Here is a 20,383-nt window from a genome sequence, read left to right as displayed (position 1 = left end):
TTGTACATAAATTAATTATCAGGCGTTTGCTTAAAATACAAAATGGTCCATTTTTAAAGCAGCTAATCTGACATTTACTGAAACATTCTCTGATGGTGATTTTTCCAAGTCTTTGGCAGTAATTGATTCTCCACCAAGGAATGTTTCAGTGAATGTCAGAATCACTGCTTTATAAATAGACCCCAAAGTGTTCTTTTTCAATAAGCACCTCAATGAAACTTACAGTTATCATCAGACTAAAGATAGCACTTAATGAGTGAAAACCTGTGTAATCTTTATAAATATATTTTAATCATTTGGTTTAGCTAGGATGGATATTGAAATAACGCCAATGGTGATGTAATAGCTTTATAAGTGGTATAAAAAATACAGACTGAGCAAAGCCTGCTATGCATTTTTGTGACTTTAGAAATAACAGCTTTGCAAATTATGGTAACAAAATATTCTTGGCTGCACAAACTGCGCCTGTTTCTGTTTACTCCAACTTGTTGGCTCCATGACTTGGCATGGCATTGAGGGTTAACAAAATTTGCTTTTAGGAACCTTCATTGAATGACTTTGGGGACACTGCAAATCTCTTTCTTTATAATTTCTGTCTTTGTAAATGTATATACTATACTTTATGTAGCTACCCTTAGGCCTGGTACACGCTACAGGCTGGTTTTCACTTCCAATCTGTTAAAATGATCAGATCACGAGAGAATTTGAAAGAAAGTGAGACCAATGTTAAGCAATTTTTGGGGTTCAAATGATCGATTGATTGGTGAAATTTGTACATATTGATAAAGTATCATGTCATGTGTATGAACAGTCAGAATCCTGATCACTTGTTACCAAATAAAAACAATCAGGACAGAATATCATACATGAGTGTGGAGCAGTGGTCGCCAACCTTTTGGATCTCACTAAATTTACGGATTCCGGACCGCGGGGAGCCATGAATCAAAGGGGGAGAATCCAGAGTGACGTCATGCCCGGTCATGGTCTGAGCCTGCAATGGGAGACACAACCCGCCCACCGCCCTGAGCCGTGTGATCCATACGGGGGACATGGTCCGTGGATCTGGCAGCTGCGCCCCCCCCCCCCCCAGTGGCATCCTTCTCCTGACCCCACTGGGGGGCGCACCGGCCAAAGCCACGGACCACCGAATTTTTCTTGTAGACCACTGGTTGGCGACCGCTGGTGTGGAGTGTTTTTGGACTTCCAACTGCTATCATACTGATTGATAACTCTTTCACTATAAAATTTATACAACATTTAGGGCTCTTACATTTCCTCAAACATTCACTCGTTAGAATCTTTAAGGTTCATGTGTTTCAATAACAGTAACTGATTCCCTCCAGGGAAAGTTTGAGGGAATATCTGATTCTCTGTTTATAGAGCCCTTAAAGTTTCTCCAAAAACATTTTGTAGTTTATTGTTAATGTGATTTGCAGTTTAAGTTCTACTTTAAGGTATGTGATTTGCTAAGTTTATTTGATCAGCAGCCAGCTATAATTTTCCTAAACAAACTCAATGGTTTGAATTACATAGAATTACAATAACATTGGGATGTCTTGCATGTGTCAGTTGCTGCACAGAACTCACCCAGAATTGTCATTTTTTGTTAATGTGATTGGCTTATTAATGCTTGGTTTCCTCCTAATAACATTGTGATTGATCTCAAACAGAACAGAAATTAATCCAAAGTAATAAAGGGATGCAGAATGAGAAAGTGGATAGAATCCATGTGAGAGTTTAAATACAAATAGCAATAGTTTGCTAAAATCCCTACAATGCATGGAGGATTGCAACATTTAAAAAAAAGATACGGTAATTTGTAGTTTTACTTATCTGCAATGAATGTAAAACAGTTTTTACAATATGCAAATCTGTCATCCTCCTAAAAGCACAATTAATCATACAAAGAAATGGATCAATAGCGCATATTCAAAATTAATACACATTGTGCATTGTTAATATAACTTTTACACATTTCATTACATGTTTAGATGCTTGCTGCTCCATATTTTAATTATTGTATTTCATCTACAGATTTGTAAATGCTCCCACTGGTGGTCATCTATAGATCAGAGAATGTGATGAGCATTCCTACTTATCGTGGATATACCACTGAATGATTAGGTAAGCTGTCATTGTTGAATCCATTGTAAAAAATGTTGATTGCTTGGATGTAAAGCTGATCCTTTGGTGTCAGTAGGGTCACACCTGAAAACAGCATGCAAATACTTTTTTTAAAAGTTGTGAGACAACTAGCTGAGCTGCATCTGGGTTAATGATTCAGCAGGCAGATGATCAGAACACCCACTAGACAAGCTGTTTTATTAGAACTGGGTCAAGCATGGCAGCTTCCATATTGCAATTCTCTGTAATATGCAGCTCCATATAGGCGGGAAGGGCCCTTGAGGATATAACTTCAGCTGATTTAGGCAGCACATGAAAAATATAACACAAGTTACCTCCTTGCAGACCATTAATGATAAAAAAAATGACATTGAATACTAGTTTATACATTTCTGCTTTTATCAGGTTATTTCCTGCTCCGGTAAATGTAAAAAAATGCCTGATAAGAATTCCATATGACAGAATTCTCAAAAGATTGATTCTGGAAAAATACTCTGAATCAAGAATTGGTCTTAGAATGCATTCTATATAATGCAGTTGTAAAATGGGGTAGCAGTCATGCTGTTAATGATTATCACATAATGTATTATTCTACTAAGCACGGACCAAGATTGAATTACAAAATAAAATACAAGTATTACAACTATCACAAAATACCAGGCATAAAAAATATCCTCGCAGTGGAGCTATGCAAAGCTGGCACCTTTTTTGCCCCATGCTACTTACTGGACCACCTCCACACTTCATGATAAAAAGAATCAAACGACAAACCCCAAAAACTGATGGGTGTATATGTTTACTTACCATAAGTAGAACTTGGAGACCAGGTAACCCCAAATATCTGATTAAAACAGTCACACATTTTTAGATTTCGTTCTTTTTAATTCTATGTTGGATGGACCCTCAGCTCCTGTATATCCCACCGCAGACTCACCACCGGGCACAGCATAAGCCAGGACACACACAGAGAATGGCATATAACCCCTGTAGATTAGCACAGAGGCCCAGTCAGCATTTCAGAAAAGCTGTTCACAAACATCCACCATTGTCCAACACGGGCTGGGTTTAACAAAGCAAAGACAAAATCCCTTGTTTAAAGCTTTTGGGGAGAGGGAGAAGAGACAGGCATATGAGCAAAACTGCAGAGCTAGTTGATCTAATGGTGATCACTTGACAAATAGGGGGACAGGTCAGTGAAAGGTAGTGACAAGTCTGGACAATTGGCACCCACTTCACAAGAGGGGAGACTTCGAACGTGAACCTTAAAACTGGTGTCTAATATGTGTACAGAGAAAAAGGACTTACATATTACGTCCATCACAAATGCAAAGGAATAATTCATCATTTTAGGAAACATGAAAAGCTGAATTGGCCAACTGCACATCCAGGACCTGAAAAAAATGGTACAGGTAGTCCCTGGGTTAAGGACATCCGATATATGGACGCCTCCTGGATACAAACGGGGCTTCCCTGCTGGCTGTGTGCAGGATGGAGGCTTGAAGGGGGGGGGCGGTTTGCATGACTTGTAGAAATCTTTTTCTAAACACAGCTGAGGTTGTGGGTGATCTTAGGGGGGGTGAGCTCTTTCTGCAAACTCTTGTATATCTTTAATGACTATGAGAAACTCGTCAGTTGTTTCTTTTCGCATTTTAAAGCACAGCTTTCTACAGAAGTTAATGAATGTCTAGGCTCCCTAAAGTTTATTTTTTTTTTTGTTTTGTTTGCTTTGTTTGTGACTAACTCACAGTGAGGATTTTATACAGTAATTGACACCACACTCCCTAATATTATGTTGGGACAAACTGTCCTAATTTCATTTATTAACATAATGTACCTGTTCCAACTTACAAATTCAACTTAAGAACAAACCTACAGTCCCTATTGTATGTAACCTGGGCACTACCTGTATTATAATTTGTATACAGTTGTTTCAGACTTGGTATCCCTCACCAGGGCTGGACATGGGAATGATTACTTCTGCTGTGTACAGTTTGATCACAGCCAAGTTGTCCAGTGCAGAAAGGTCAAACATAATGCATTGTTTGATTAGAATCTGCTCCCACTTACATGCTGCATTCCAGAATAAAATCGGAATGTAGTATTTATATATTGTTGACTTGCATTTTGCCATTTTTAGGTGTAGTGAAATCCTTAAAGCTAAAAAGTTTTCCAAAACCTGTACAAACCATTATTTGTTTTGCCAGTTCTTTTTTTTCTAAAACTTCTCTAATTCCAGTATAATAGCATAGAGTCGTAGAGACCAACCTTAAAAACAGACACGAAGATACCCAGCCAAATATACCAAGATACAAATAGTTAAACAGCGGTCGCCAACCAGTGGTCCGCGATAAACATTTTGGGGGTCCACGGCTCTGGTCGGTGCCCCCCGCTGGGAGGGAGGCACCGGCCAGAGGCGTGGAGCATGTCACCATACAAGTCCCAGGGTCAGGGGGGTGGGTGGGGTGTGTACCTGCCCACAACCCACCTACTCTCCCATTGCAGGCTCAGATCGGTTATGTCATAATGACGTCGCTCTGGGGGAGGTTTCACCCCCTTTGAGTGACACCTGGCTCCACGCACATGCGCAGCCGGGAGCTGGTGATTTTAGTGGTCCACAGACCTGAAAAGGTTGGTGACCACTGAATAAAACAATGCAAGGCCAACTTTTGTTGCAATAATAACCCTAAATCTAGAGATTTCCACAGCATTATTTTGTCCACTAGATATATCAATTAGTAGTTAGTCACATTCACCTGGCCATGTTCTAGTAATAGTAAAGATTTTTCACAGCCTTCCAAGCTACTTCTTCAGGTAGAACTAAAGAAGCAGCTTAAAAGGCTGCAAAACGTCTTAAAAATTAATAGATCAAATCCAGTTGCATGAGAGTACTACTAGAGATACAATGACCTGGAAACCTTCACAGACATGTCCAAGAGATGTCCTCATTCTGATATCCAGTATCATTAAAACAACTTCAACTGATCCCAGGTTATTGCAGTTAGCGAATTTCCTGTCATTCTTCACTCACACTCATTGTCAGCTCTTGAAATGATGGGCACCTTGTACTGTTTCTTCCTATCATGGTACACAGAGACTACAAAAATTTGATACTTAAAAATACATTTAATATCATTTTGCATTTGTCTGGAGTTTAGCTAGAAATCAAGTCAGCTTACTATTGGTGAAATATCAATGCAGTTTGACACTTTAATCAGAGCTTCTCTATTGCAGTGAACTGTCTAGCTAAGTTTTACTGAAGATGTTAAAAGCTATTCCTCCATTTATCCCTATGCCCAATTTGAATAGCATGGCAATATGAATATTTGGATACCAGAGAATAAAAACAAGTGTTGTCCCGCACTACTGTATATTGTGTACACCAGCCAAGTATTCAGGGGAGAACGGTGTATATTTATGAAGATGTAACGTGAATCTCTGGAATTTAGAATATTGACTGCTACCAACATAATAGTTATCTTTTTTTTTTCAATCCTAAAATTGAATGCCATGTAGGTAAAGAAAACAATAAAGCAAAAGTCTAAAATTTAGGTGTAAATCTTGGTATTAAGAATCTTGTGTCACCTTCTATGACTACATCTAAACTTTTATATTATTATGTGGAACTCAAAACAACAAAACAGGGAAGTTTGCTTAGAACTTTTATTATGAAAGATCCAGAGGTCATATGCTTTGTTGTCAAAGTTGTTGAATGCTGACTAATCAGACTTTTAAAAGACTAAAGCCCAACTTACGGTGGAGATTTATAACAGGCTAGTCAAATTAATTAATCCTACCAAACCTGATTCATTATAGATTGATATGCATAAAGTTCTGCAGAGTCCAAATGTTGCAGTCATCTTCAGTCAAGATTGACAGACCAAAACTGCTGCTTGAGTACTATAATGTGATCTTTTCTTGCTATAGCATCATCACTAGAAGGAACAGAGAAGATAAATTATGTCAAACCTAATATGTATAGGTTGTATGGAAAAAAAATTATATATAAATATTTTTATTTAGGTTAATATGTAAATGGTAAAATTCATGCTGCAGAAAGAAAGTAAAATATTTTAAAACTACAGAAAATGTGACTTAACAAACCCCCCTATCTGTCACCCAAAAAAAAAAAAGGTTTAGGATGCCCCCTATTTTTCATCAATTTATCAGGAAATACAGTCTGCTAGTTGTTTATATTGTGAGAGTCACCCAGCTGGCACCCCTCCGCCAGACTCCTCCCTGTACCATATCAAGTGGCAGATAGGGTGTTTAAGAAGACGACAGGGCGATTTTTTTTAAATACAACAGTAAGGCAAATAAAATATTTAGGGAATTCTCTAAAGGAGTGGGGAGGTTTTGGGGGGAAAACACCAAGAAAGGTTTTAAATTCTTCTTTATAAACAAAATAAATAACATTGATTAATCGTTAATATACCAGGGTGGGTGCACTGCAGTAATAGGGGTGGCTCCTGGAACACACATCATCTTCCAAAGGTTGTTGTTTCAGCAGCCTGAAAAGAAAGGGAATTGTTTGTTAAACAGCTAAATAGCTGCAGTGTCTGATATTTTACTTCCGTCCAGATTTATGATTGCAATTGAGTTATTGCTGTTCTACTGATTTGAACTATTAACTATTGTGTACCCCATAAGAACAAAGGTTTTCTGGCTGGGTATGATTGGATAGTTCACGAAAACAAGCATGCATCAGATAGTCAGAACCCTTGGATACTTGTTCTATGGCTATGGCTGAAAGAATAGAAGCCAACGGATCAGCATGATAGACAAGCACCAAATATGCTTCAGTTTAAAGTTCAGCAATAGCCACTACAATATTTATTCTTTAACTGTTCAGACAGCAATAAAAGACCCCTGCTTCAAAACAAACTAGAATTAAAGAATAAAAGGTCCATAATGTATGTAGGTTTATTATCTGTATGGGGCTTAATCCGCCATTTCCAGCACATACTTACTGGGCAGCAATGATAAGACCCCAAGTTATGTATGCACCCTCGTCACCATTATGCAAGTGGATTGTCTTACAAGATGGTAATTAAAGTGCAAGTAACAAATATGAAAAGATAATTAACACGAATGAATAGAATCAAACTATGTACATTTTTCATAAAAGCATTTTACCTCTTTCATCTCACACAGAGGACAATGTATCTTCATTGAGAATACTCCTCATGTGAAAGGCCAGCCAATGCTACTGTGGGAACATTTAAAAAAAAGGCATATAAGTACTTAAATTTAAAAGACATCTCTATATTAGATAATGTTACATAGGTCTGTAATTATTACGTTCTAAAACACTTTCAGGACTAAACCTTTATATTTTTAAATTCAAATTTGCTAGATTTCTTCCATGATAGTCTAACTTCTCCAGTCTTGGACAGCTTTATAAATCAACCCCAATGGGAGATTCCACCACTTGTTCCAAATATCTAATACTACATAACCAGTTATTTTCTCCAGGGGAGGTTAAAGTGAAAAAAAAAAAAAGCAGAATGAAGACAATTATATGCGCAAAGATGTACAATTTCCTCAGCATGTTACTATGAATAGCAGTCGCAATCATGTTTACTAAGTGGAAGGGGGTCTCATAGCCATATATATTTATATATATGTATATATAGCTCTGCAGGTAGGGGATATTATCTGGCAATGTCAGGGAGGGAACGTGCTTCTAGCAGAGGAAGCCAGGATATCCTGATTACAGAGGATTTCAATGCAACATGCAGACTTAGTACAACAGGGACCCCAGGGACAACAGGGACCCTTGCAGCATAAAGCTGCAAGAAAAAAAAAAAAACACGTACGAGTGTCTAGGTAAAATCGCAGACCACCTATGGGTTTGTTTTATTTGTTTCTGTAATTTTATTTTATTTTTTTATTGGATTCAGTGAGTAAATAGAACCAGTCCAGGTTTTTATTGCTATCTGAGCCTTCCTGTCCTGGTGACCCCTCTTCCTCTTATTTTTTGTCCTTGCTGTCACATAAAGATAAAAAATGAAATAACTAAATATGGCAACAATGATCTGATCTAACCCGTTGTAGAACTAGAAAAAAAACAATTGCTAGAGTTTTAGTAATAAAAGGTAAAAAGGGACTGGGCAAAAATAGTTCCCTGAACATTAAGGGAACTCCAGAATCACAGAATCTGCATAGATTACACCCCGTCCAGGCACCCACGCTTTATGTCAGGATCATGAGTTGGTTTGGATGAAAGTGAACCCATTCTAACTATACTAAACAAAAAAAAAATAGTGCAAGTCTGTAAAAGAAAAAGCTTAAGGAACTCTAGATTTAAAAATATTTTTTGTGACATATTCTACCCAGTCCAAAGCAATCACCTGCACCTTTTCTATCTTCTGCAGTGGTGGGTTGGCTTTTGTACCTTCTACACCAGAGCAGCATTCACAATATTACGTGTAACTACCACTCATTCATGGATACTGTAAGCCCAGCCTGTGTATTAATGCAACCAAACCCGAAGGACAGGCTGGGCCCACAGAAAATGGGCATAATGACAGAGTGCCATTTTATTGGATCAGGAGCAGCAGCACTGGATGAACGAGGTTGGGAACTGTGCTAGAACATTGAAAGGGTAACAAAACTTTAATACTTAATTCTACTTTATTACTTTTACATGTCAAATATTTGTTCTTTTAGGAAAACGTCTGTGTATCCAAGAGTTTCCACGCAATGTGATTACACCTTCAGAATATTGCACATCGATACTCTAAGCAACTTATTCCCTATAGTCTTAGCTTTGCTTCATCCAATATTTAAAAAAATGGGAACAAGAGCAGTGTAAATGGAACATTGGGATTCCTAAGTGGGGGCCTTGGGCTCCCTGTACAGTCAGGATACCCCAGATTAAAGCGGAAGTAAACACAAAACAATAAAATCACACTTACCATCAATGCCGCAGAACAGTCTATACGTCGGGAGGTTTCTTCCATCAGGTCCCGCGTCGTCCCGTTATCTGTCTTCGGTCCGGCACAGAGGGAGCGCCAGGTGCCGACATCTTCTCCTCTCTTCTTCCGTGCTCTTCTTCCTGTGTCACCTGATCTCACACTGCGCAGGCACGAGATCGGGTGACGTAGATTGTGAAAAAAATGCCAATCTCACTGCAAATGAGATCGGCAATTTTTTTTCTTATTGATGAAAGGGCTCCTTCTGCGCATGCCCAAGATAATCGGCCATGCACAGAAGGAGCAGCCAAGAGCCTCCCGGGATGTGTGACGTAGGACGTATTCCAGGAGGCTTTGGGCTCCCATTTATTCTTGATCAACGAAAAAAACAAACAAAATTTTTACTTTAAATAAAAGGGTTGTCTACCTTTAATGTAAAGTACAAATTCTGAGTAGACTATAGCCCTTTAAAGGTCTATTATTGAAAATTGTCAAAACAGAGTGTGTCATCTGTAAAGATCAACTCTATGTATCATAACCAAAATACCCCAGTATGTAAACAAAACAGACTGGAAGGTGGGGTAGAGGGGCACAGAGTGAATTCTTCTTGGGTCACATGTTAAAGATGACAAGGGGCCATGGAAGGCCAGGAGCTAAGGAATTCAGCGTGGGCTTATTGAAGGGCAGAGTGGATGGTTTGTTACAAATGTTTAAGTGGGCAGAGCACAATCTGCAATGTTAAGCAATAAATGGCTCAGAACTGCAAGCAGCTGTCTCTGCATCTTCCAAAATGTTGCACAACTGTCTGATACCTAAAATAAAGCACTAGAAACATTTGCCTTTACCTAAATCCTCTACAGAAAAAAAAATCATGCAGGATATATGCCACCACAGTTAGGAATAATGTTTAAAAAAGATAGACCCTATATTCTACACCCACTAAATCTTTTTGCCAGCTTATTTGCATTCTGCTGACCCACTTCCTCTCAAATCCCAGACACTTAAGGTTCTTTTAAACAGTTCCAAACCTCAAGGGACAGAATTTGTGCACAAATTTAGTAATTCTTCATCAGACAATAGTAAATTAGGTAACAAATGGTTTACAAAGAGTCAGAAAATGACTTTCCTTATACCAAAATTCAAGGTCTAGTGCTCAGGACTGTTCTGTAATATCACATATCTTAAATCTTAAAAACAGTACAACCAAAACAATAAAACTATCGACAAGTGAAATGAATATAACTGATACACTTGTTAAAATGTCACCTGCCAAGTGAAAGGACAAAAAATGAACAGTTAGATCTTGATGTATTTATTGTATAACTCTGCATAATATGTTGGCCCTATATAAATGTTGTTTATTACCAATTTTAATATTTAATACAGGTAGTCCTCCTCAGTTTAAGGACATCCAACATACGGTTGACTCCTAGATACAAACGGGGCTTCCCTGATCTCTATTGTGCAAGACAAAGGCTTGGAAGGGGCAGTTTTCATGACTTGCAGAAGAAATATTTTGCTAAACACAAGAGACTGAGCTCTTTTGCATGCTCTTGTAACTCTTTAATGACCAAGACAAACTCTGCAGTTGTTTCTTTTTGCATATCAAAGGACAGCTTGCTACAGAAGTTAATGAATGCCTAGACTCCATAAAGTTTTTTTTTTACAGTAACTGACACCTCACTGCCTAATAATATGTGGAGACAAACATCTGTCCTAATTGCATTTAATAAAAGAATGTACCTGTTCCAATTTACATACAAATTCAACTTAAGAACAAACCTACAGACCCTATCTCATATGTAACTCGAAGACTACCTGTAATAATGTATTGGATGTTGGAAAGATGGGGGAAATAAAAACCAAAGCAACTTCAACAATGGACTAACTATGATGGTTAGACAACTGGGGTGCCTATGTGTAGGCTGCCGTTACAACGCCCCAATATCTACAGGGTCTATTCCGGTATGATGTGCGATGGGAATATGTCGATGATCACACATCTGTCACAAAAAAAAAAAATAAAGCTGCGTACACACATCAGATTTTTCTTGCCCGATAATCGGCATCGGCCAGATATCGGGCGAGAATCTGGCGTGTGTACAGTCAGCGTCGTTCATCGTCCGTGGATCCGTCCTGGCGGATCCACGAACAATGAACGACGACCGATCCTAATGCAAGGGAAGGGGGAGAGCGCGCAGCAGGGTGCCGCTCCGTCGTTTTCCCCCTCCCCTCTTCATAGAGCAGAACGGTGCTGTATGTACAGCACCGTTGATGCATCGTGTAGTCCTTTGTCGTTGGAAAGGATCGTGAAAGAGCCTTTCCAACGACAAAAATTGCACGTGTGTACGCAGCTTAACTCTGTTATTCCCAGGTTTGGTCTTACAGATTCCTGGGACACCTATGCTCAGTGAAAATATGTGATGATGCTGAATTAATGTCCAATTAGCAACCTGAAGAGGAAAGTGTGACAAGCGGAGCTGCAAAGCTAATCCAGGAATGAGGGGTGTCACGTACTTCGAGGTGCAGAGGTAAGTGATTCACAAAATATCACTACAGATATATCATACACAAGGAGATTGACAGTGTGCAACAGAAGAAGACGGTATTCCACAAATCCTTGAAGTGTTAAAAACCTGCATGAAGCAGCAAAGTCATTACAAGAAGGGTAAGCATACCCTTTGTTTCCACTTGTGACACAATGTTTTTTTATGAGAAAATAAAGTGACTCTGCCATCCTATTCTTAAAATTTGCTCCCAGGTATATTGTAAAGGAACCTATATGTGATCAGGCATTAGTTGGCAAGCTTCCACACCACTGGAAATCAACTTTTCCCTTTCTGCACATTTTTATTATCAAGCGTTGATAATACCAGCTGGTGCTTTGCCCAGGTTACCTCCATACTTTATACTTGTAAATACCTGTCACAGCTGATTCCAATTACCTAAAGACAGAAAATCAATAAGCAACCCTAATTGAGTTCAATACATATATTAGTATTAGAATCAATAAAAGAGTATGTTTCTTTGAACTTTAGGGCAGCGGTTAGGGCAGGTTCACTTGCAATTTCATAAATTTCCCTGCAGCTGCTCAAACACTTGCATGGCAGTGGGAGTTCATAAAGAACCAGCGTCTACACGTGACAGACGGCGACAGTGAGTGGTACTAGTACTGCTCACCACAGCCCCTATTCATTCTGTGTGGGGCTGTTACAGAGAGACGCTGCATGTGACGTCTACTTAAGCTGCAGCATTTCCTGGCATGAGGAAACAAACCAACTAAAACCTCAGTGCCAGTGTGAATTACCCCTTACTGTCCAAACCAAGTACATGACACGCTTACTAAATGTATGCGTGATTTAAGCTGATGGACAATCTGAGTTTTCTCAGATCAATCTTCTCATTTTTATAACATGACCTTGATTACTTCTATATTCAGAAAGTTAGCATGTTACGTGACCTTGGACAAGTCACCAGAATCCTTCTGGAAGTTCTCTCAATGACAAGCAGCATTATTCAAGCAAATCGAATCACCCTGATAACAGCTATCATTATAATAACAGTATAGAATCAGTGTGTCACATTAAATGGAAATACAAAATGTTTCAAACATTCTACCAATGCAAAAAAGAACTACGGCATTGCCATCTAGTGGCTTTAACAATGACAGACCTTTTTGCTAGATCTCAGCCCGTACTTCTCTCATCCATTTCCGTTTTTAGTTTAGAGTCACCTTTTCATCAGAGATGCTGAGCTATTTTCTGTGGCTGAAATTATTCACAATTTAATTTATTATTTTTTTGGTTCTTTTAGTTGCCTATGGATCACATTTTATTTTTAGGTTTTTAAAATCCACATACTTAAAGCGTACTAAACTCCGCATTTTCACTTTAGATAAAAGGGTAGAAAACCCTTATATGTAAAGGGAAAATGTTATTCTTTTTTTATTTCAAAAAGGGTGCAGTACCTCCCCTTTCAGTCTTGATCGCCTATGTCAAGCATCCCTGGAGGTTCTGGGTGCTCCTTCTGCGCATGCCCGATCCCAGACATGTGCAGAAGGGGCATTTTTTCTATTAAGGGAAAGAGATGCCGATCTCACAGAGCAGTGAGATCGGCTCTCTTCCCCCCCCCCCCCCTTTACAGTGGGCTACGTCACCTGATCTCACACCTGTGCAATGCAAGATCAGGTGACGTGCCAAGAAGACCGAAGAAGAAAGATATCGGCACTGAGGAAGCGCCGGAATGAGGAAGAATGGCGCGGGATTGGACTGTGGGAAGGACTAGCGCCATCAAGTGGCCTGCAGGATTAAAGGTAAGTGTAATTTTTTTGTTTTCGGTTTAGTTTAAACAAATATACCTTCCGTTTTGCTGTTTCTTTAATTTTTCCTTCAGCCGAGAAGGCCTCTTCAAGTTGGTGGCCATGTAGACTGGCAATTCATGGTGAAGATGGAAGTGTCCTGCAAGGACCATGATGAACAATGTTCTCCAGTGCCCATATCAATGCTACAATAAGAGATAGCACAATTAGTTGATTACGTAGATACAGAATTGTGATACTCTTACATGACAGATAGGGAAATGAGAAAGGCTAAAGACAGCCAAACTAAAACCAAAAGCCAAAGAGAACACTATTATTATTCACAACCCAGACATTACTGTCATTGACATTACCACTTACGCCAAACATGTTCTGACAATGCAGTACTTTCCTCAGCAATTTCTTTTTAAGCTGGGTGGAAAGAAGCCCCTGTATTGTGACCACCAAAAACCAGCAGGGTGATTACTGAAAAGTGCTGGGTGGTGCATCCAGATAAAAGGGGCTGTAGAGAACACTGCAATGTATTGTATATTGCAATCTTTCTATCCTTCTTTAAAAATTCTAGTATCATACCATGCAAGTTTGAGAGATTTGTGGAATCGGGTAACAGGTCCTGAGGCTAGGGTTAGATCTGAGCCACAGCTTGCACATTTACCGTATTTTTCGCCGTATAAGACGCTCCGGAATATAAGACGCAATTTTAAAGGAGGAAAATCTAGAAAAAAAAAAGATTCTGAAAGATTATTCCCCTTCTGATCACTTATGTGCCATTCATACCGTATTCCCCTTCTGATCACTTATGTGCCATTCATACCGGTATTCCCCTTCTGATCACTCTGTGTCATTCAAATTCCCTTTCTGATCACTCTGAGCCTTTAAAATTCCCCTTCCGATCACTCTGTGCTTTTTTTCCACTGTACGGCAGTTAGGACAGGGAACAGCAGGTGGCGCTGTGCCGGCTTCTTTCGCTCTGCTTTACAGACAGGAGAAGACACAATGCTGGCAGAGGAGAGAAGAGACACGCTGCATGCAGCCAGAGACACACGCAGGATCGGGTATTGGGTGAGTATATTATTTTAATTATTTTATAACACATTTGTCCTATAGGACGCACTAACTTTTCCCCCCCAGTTTTGGGGAAGAAAAAGTGCGTCTTATACGGCAAAAAATACGGTAATTGCAGGGGGCAATAAGTGGTACTGATCTGCTCACAGTCACTTTTACTTATTCTCTATTGGGCTCACAATCTAATGTCCCTACCATAGTCATTTGTCATTACCACAGTCTAAGGCCAATTTTGGGGGAAAGCCAATTAACATAACTGCATGTTTTTGGAATGTGGTGAAAACTGGAATGTGGGAGGAGTACCCGGAGGAAACCCACGCAAACACAGGGAGAACTTGCAAACTCCATGCAGATATGTCCTGACCGAGATTTTCTATGGAGAAGAACATACACTCATACAGAATAAGTGAACTCACTAGTCCTCAGAATGGCTCTGTGTGTACAGCGCTCGTTTGTTCATTTGTCACTGTAAACAATCACAAAAGATCATTTCCAGTGACAATCAGCTATTAATAAACCTGTGATACTCACCTGTCCCCTTTCCCTCGCAGCAGCCACCATCTTCTTCATTCTTCTCTTCCTGTATGCAATTTTTGGCCATCTGGATTGGCCGGGCTTGGATGACATAACTACCGAGCAGGTATGCGGGAGTTTATTCACAGCAAGCACATGGGAAACCAGGATTGCCAGGTATCATGGCAAGCATGCACAGATCAGTTTTTTACGGATACCCAGAGAACTCAGGCAGGATATTTCAGAAGGGATCTCTTGTCTCTTTCTGTAATAATGACTTGCCTGATCGTAGATTCCTAAAAGTGGAGCTTTAGTTCAGCTTTAAGGTTGTCATCTTACTCAATACATGTATCCTGTTCTAATCACAGTCATCCATTACAGCTAATAAAAACTATTCTGCAATATTTCTGCAGTAGTGCATCTTAATATAGGAAGCAATGGTTACACATTATCCCATGCTTTTTGTTTCTCCCCATACTTTGCAGGTTAACCCCATCACATTAGATTGTGAGCCCCTTTGAGGGACAGCTATTATTATTATTATTATTATTAAACAGGATTTATATAGTGCCAACATATTACACAGTGCTGTACAATAAATAGGGGTGAAATAGCTAGTGAAATGACTATGGACTTTGTACAGCGCTGCATAATATGTCAGTGCTATATAAATACTAAAGAATAAATAAAATCTGTTAACACAACAAAAGCCACATATATATTAGGCAGCCCTTAGTCCAGCTTGTCCTTAGCTAAAACTGCCTATTTATGGACAAATAACCCTTAAAATTAAATGCATGCAAGAAGATCGCTTAATATTGTTTGGCTTGTCTTATTGACAGCAGAGAACATAAAATTATTAGAAAATATAATGCAAAACCTGCCCAAAATTCTTACTTCTTTTTTGATTTTTAAAGTTTCTAATATTATGGCTGAATACATCATTATATATCATTGGCATTGCCATGCCAGAGGTTATCAGCAATGTGCATGAACATTAGTGAATGTGATACATGCATATTCACCAACTAATGACTATAATAAATAAATAGAAAAAAATGATGAAAAATATTTTCCAATATGATCTAATTTATATTAAAAAAAAATCAGTGATCAGATGTAAAATACAAATTACAATTGTAAACTCACCCCAGGCACCCAATTCACCTCCTTAGTTGGTATCATAACATAACAGTTTTATACATGCCACCCCACAGCACCCCAAATGTCATTTATCCAAGCTCACAAGTCATTGCCACCCCACATCCATCAGCTCGGCAAGCTGCCACCCACACAGGTTTATCTCTCCGCCTTTTGCCAAGATGCAAGATGCCACCTCCCCTGCTACCATCTCTTCTCTGCCAGCTAAATTCTCACCGCATGCGCAGAACAAGCTCCCTGCCACCGCCCTGGCTTAGATTGGCATCCTTAGTGTCCAATAATAAACTGGAACAGCTATAACGTCACCAAATCACAGTCAAGTCCTTTGAATACCACCTGCTGCTTCCATTCAAACAGGACACGCCCACTGCGACAATGGATAATGAGCTCCCGTAGAAGGCTTGCTGCTGGAAATAGCACAGAGCATGCGCAGTACGGACGGTTCTAGAAATAGCCCCGCGTGACCGCTATACGGCTGATGGTAACACTGCGCATGTGTATGCTGACTGAATAATGGCATTTTCCTCGTAAGGTAGAATTATGATTGCACTTTGCTGGTGTTTGTCCTTCTCTCATGTAATAAGGCCGAATAACTGTATTACATGGATGCCTATAGGTAGGGGAAGGGTTAGCTGTCCTCTCAGGCTATATTGCTGTCAGTGACAACTACAAGAGATTTGCTGCCATTTTATATCCTGGGGACACCAGAGAAAGAAATGGGGGGGATGGGAGTCACTGATGGGGCATTATTCCCCCCATTGATATCACTAATTGGGCCCCCCACACACACACACACACTGATACCCCTGATGGGGCAATATTCCCCCCCACTGATATCACTGATTGGGCTTCCCCCCCCCCACACTGATACCCCTGATGAGGCATTGCCCCCACTGATTGGGCATTATTCCTCCGACTGATACCCTTGATGGGGTATTATTCCTCCCACTGATGGGGCATTATTCCTACCATTGATACCCATGATTGGGCATTATTCCTATCACTGATACCACTGATGGGGCAATATTCTTCCCATTGATACCCCCGATGGGGCATTATTCCTCCCACTGATACCCTTCATGGGGCATTATTCCTCCCACTGATACCCTTCATGGGGCATTGATCCTCCCACTGATGGGGCATTCTTCCTCCCATTGATACCACTGATGGGGCATTCTTTCTCCCATTGATACCACTGATAGGGCATTATTCCTCCCATTGATACCACTGATGGGGCAATATTCCTATCACTGATACCACTGATGGGGCATTATTCCTCCCATTGATACCACTGATGGGGCATTATTCCTATCACTGATACCACTGATGGGGCATTGATCCTCCCACTGATGGGGCATTGATCCTCCCACTGATGGGGCATTCTTCCTCCCATTGATACCCCTGATGGGGCATTCTTCCTCCCATTGATACCCCTGATGGGGCATTATTCCTCCTGTTGACACTAATAATGGGGTACTTTACCTGGCAATGACACCAGCATAGGGTTCTCTTCACTCCTCCCTCTGACACCCATGTGTGACACGATTCCCCCATGCTTGTCCCTTCCACACATGTGTGCTTGGTGTTCTGGTTTTTCCTGATCTATACATGTCAGAGAGGAGGGTGACACGGGCCTGGCAGTGCAAGGGTCAGGTACAGCCTGTTTGCTGTTAGTCACCACATTATACATGCAAATACGACATTCCTATATCACGTGCCACTGGATTCAATGACAGCTCCATGATATAATAATCCCGATTGTACGTACTAAGCCGTCTTTATCCACCATTGTTCACCATGTGGTCCTACCATGCACCTATTGTAATATAGAAGTCTGGCTGGCTCTAGTTCTTGTTGTGTGGAGTGCCACAGAGTAATACATTTCTATGGGACAAACCCTATAATAATTAATAATAATAATAATAAACAGGATTTATAAAGCACCAACATATTATGCAGCGCTGTACATTAAATAGGGGTTGTAAATGATAAATGAATACAGACAGTGACACAGGAGGAGGAGAGGACCCTGCCCTGAAGAGCTTACAGTCTACGAGACCTACTAGCAGTACAGATATTTTATAGAAATGAAAGGCTCAGAAGCATGGTCACAATCTAGGGGTTTTAATTGTTCTTCACTATATTTATTGTTTTAATATTCCTTAGATAATGGTCCTGATTTAATAAATCTCTCCAAGACTGGAGAAGTTAGGCTATCATAGGTGAACCTTGGTGATTCAGCAAACCTGGAATGAATCCGGTCTAGGATTGAAAACACGTCAGTTAAAACTGAATGATTTTTTTAAAAATCCATTCCAGGTTTGCTGAATCACCCAGGTTTCTTCCATGATACTCTATCTTCTGCAGTTTTGAAGAACTTTAATAAATTAGGCCTAATGCATGTACATCCCTAATGCTATTCCTAACCATAGGGCCCATATTTAGCCAAGAATTTTGTAAAAATAAATATGATTATTATTATTATTATTATTATTATTATTATTAATAAACAGGATTTATATAGCGCCAACATATCACGCAGCGCTGTAGATTAAAAAGGGGTTGCAAATGACAGACAGACACGGACAGTGACACAGGAGGAGAGGACCCTGCCCCGAAGAGCTTACAATCTAGGAAATATATTGTAGTATCCAAAGTGCATACAATATTATTTGATGACAGTGAGTTTGTTTTTTCCTATTAAAATACAAAAAACATGAACTAGCATTTACATTTTCACCCAGCAATAAAACAAGTCACACAAAAACAACAAATTTGGTGCTAAAATTGCAAGTTTGCAAAGTTTGTGTGCACTTTATAAAGAATGTAGGGACAGATATTATCCCCGGAAAACTTCTAACTACACTGAAATGGAAAATTTTGTGATTCCGTGGAAATCTGAATGGAAACATATAATCCCTGTAGGTTGGCAGGATTGTGTTTTTGGATTCCACACAAATCATTTAGCCGCATTGGATGATCTCCTCCACTAGATGTCACTATCTGAATTAATAAAAAGCCAAAAAATATTTTGTTGCAATTGGGTCTGTTTTTTGAAGCAGTGAATCTGAAATTCACCAAACATTTACTGGTGTAAAACTTCCAGGTTCACGTGTTTTTATTGTCAGTGTTTGATCAGAGAGAGTTTATTAGGATTTGTTATTAATTGAACCTATAAATGTACAGCGCTGCGTAATATATTGGTGCTATATAAATACTGTTTATTAGTAATATTATTAATAATAATAATAATAATAATATTATGATACTGTTTTGAATTACCTTACTACAACAGGGCATTGATGGGTCTTCACAAAATCCCTATTTAAAGAAAATAGGTGGACAGTGCAGATCATTTTATTTATACCCTGGTGGCCCATTGTGCACACAGAGCATGGTAGTTAAAAGCAGACAAAAAGCAAGATTGAGAGCAAATACTAAGCATTTTTTTTTTTTTTTGGGGGGGGGGTTGCACTAATACATACATAATTATTATTATTATTACTACTATTATTAATAAACAGGATTTATATATAGCCAACATATTATGCAGTGCTGTACAATAAATGCGGGGTTGCAAAAGACAGACTAATACAGACAGTGATACAGGAGGAGAGGACTGAAGAGCTTACAATCTAGTAGGTGGGGGAAGCAGCACACAATAGGAGGGGAGATATATAGTGTTGGGAAGTAGTGATGGTTTCAAAAGACAGAAGAAGATGGGTAGGCAAGTTAAAGCAAGAAAAAATGGGTTTTGAATGCTCTTTTAAATGAGCAGAAAGTATGAGCAAGCTGAATAGGATGAGGAAGACCATTCCAGAGAGTTGGGGCAGCTCTAGAAAAGTCTTGGGGCCATGTGTGTGATGAGGTTATGAGTGAGGAAGTCAGTAGTAGGTCATTGGAGGAGCGGAGAGAGCGGCAAGGGGAGTATTTTTTTACCAAGTCAGAAATGTAAGTGGGACAATAACTGTGGAGGGATTTGAAGGCAAAGCACAGGAGCTTAAATTTGATTCTAAGGTGAAATGGAAGCCAATGAAGAGAACTACAAAGAGATGCAGCGGAGGAGGAGCGGAGGGAAGGATGGATGAGTCTGGCTGCAGCATTCATAATAGATTGTAGAGGAGAGAGTCGGGTTAGTGGAATACCAGAGAGGAAGAGGTTACAGTAGTCCAGACGAGAGATGATAAGAGCGTGTACAAGGAGTTTGGTGGTCTCAGGGGACAGGTAGGGGCGGATTTTGGAGATGTTGCGTAGGTGAAAGTGACTGGACCTGGAAATGTTCTGAATA

General features: G+C 39.7%; 1 protein-coding gene and 1 long non-coding RNA gene across 4 annotated transcripts in view; both read right to left on the bottom strand.

Annotated features, from left to right (window-relative positions):
• Positions 1 to 3,057, bottom strand: part of PRX (periaxin) — a 46,226-nt gene extending 43,169 nt beyond the window's left edge. Inside the window, exon 1 of the mRNA XM_072431683.1 lies at positions 2,929 to 3,057. Within this exon, the coding sequence (XP_072287784.1) occupies positions 2,929 to 2,986 (58 nt within the window). The 5' untranslated portion in view covers positions 2,987 to 3,057. The remainder of the gene's footprint in view (positions 1 to 2,928) is intronic.
• Positions 3,058 to 5,770: 2,713 nt separating this feature from the next.
• LOC140343066 (uncharacterized) lies at positions 5,771 to 16,313 on the bottom strand. 3 transcript variants are annotated; one of them, XR_011923247.1, is made up of 6 exons: positions 16,084 to 16,309; positions 14,171 to 14,379; positions 13,396 to 13,541; positions 7,258 to 7,330; positions 6,557 to 6,632; positions 5,771 to 6,056 (listed from the first exon to the last, which is right to left on the bottom strand). It is a non-coding gene; the product is annotated as an uncharacterized lncRNA (long non-coding RNA). The 3 variants fall into 3 exon arrangements; XR_011923246.1 differs by lacking the exon at positions 14,171 to 14,379 and having other exon boundaries at positions 16,181 to 16,313; XR_011923245.1 differs by lacking the exon at positions 14,171 to 14,379 and having other exon boundaries at positions 16,084 to 16,302.
• Positions 16,314 to 20,383: the final 4,070 nt, after the last annotated feature.

The sequence above is a fragment of the Pyxicephalus adspersus genome, chromosome Z (assembly GCF_032062135.1).
Source record: "Pyxicephalus adspersus chromosome Z, UCB_Pads_2.0, whole genome shotgun sequence".
Classification (NCBI taxonomy): Eukaryota; Metazoa; Chordata; class Amphibia; order Anura; family Pyxicephalidae; genus Pyxicephalus; species Pyxicephalus adspersus.
Note: the sequence above shows the minus strand (reverse complement) of the source record. Positions and strands in the feature narration are given on the sequence as shown.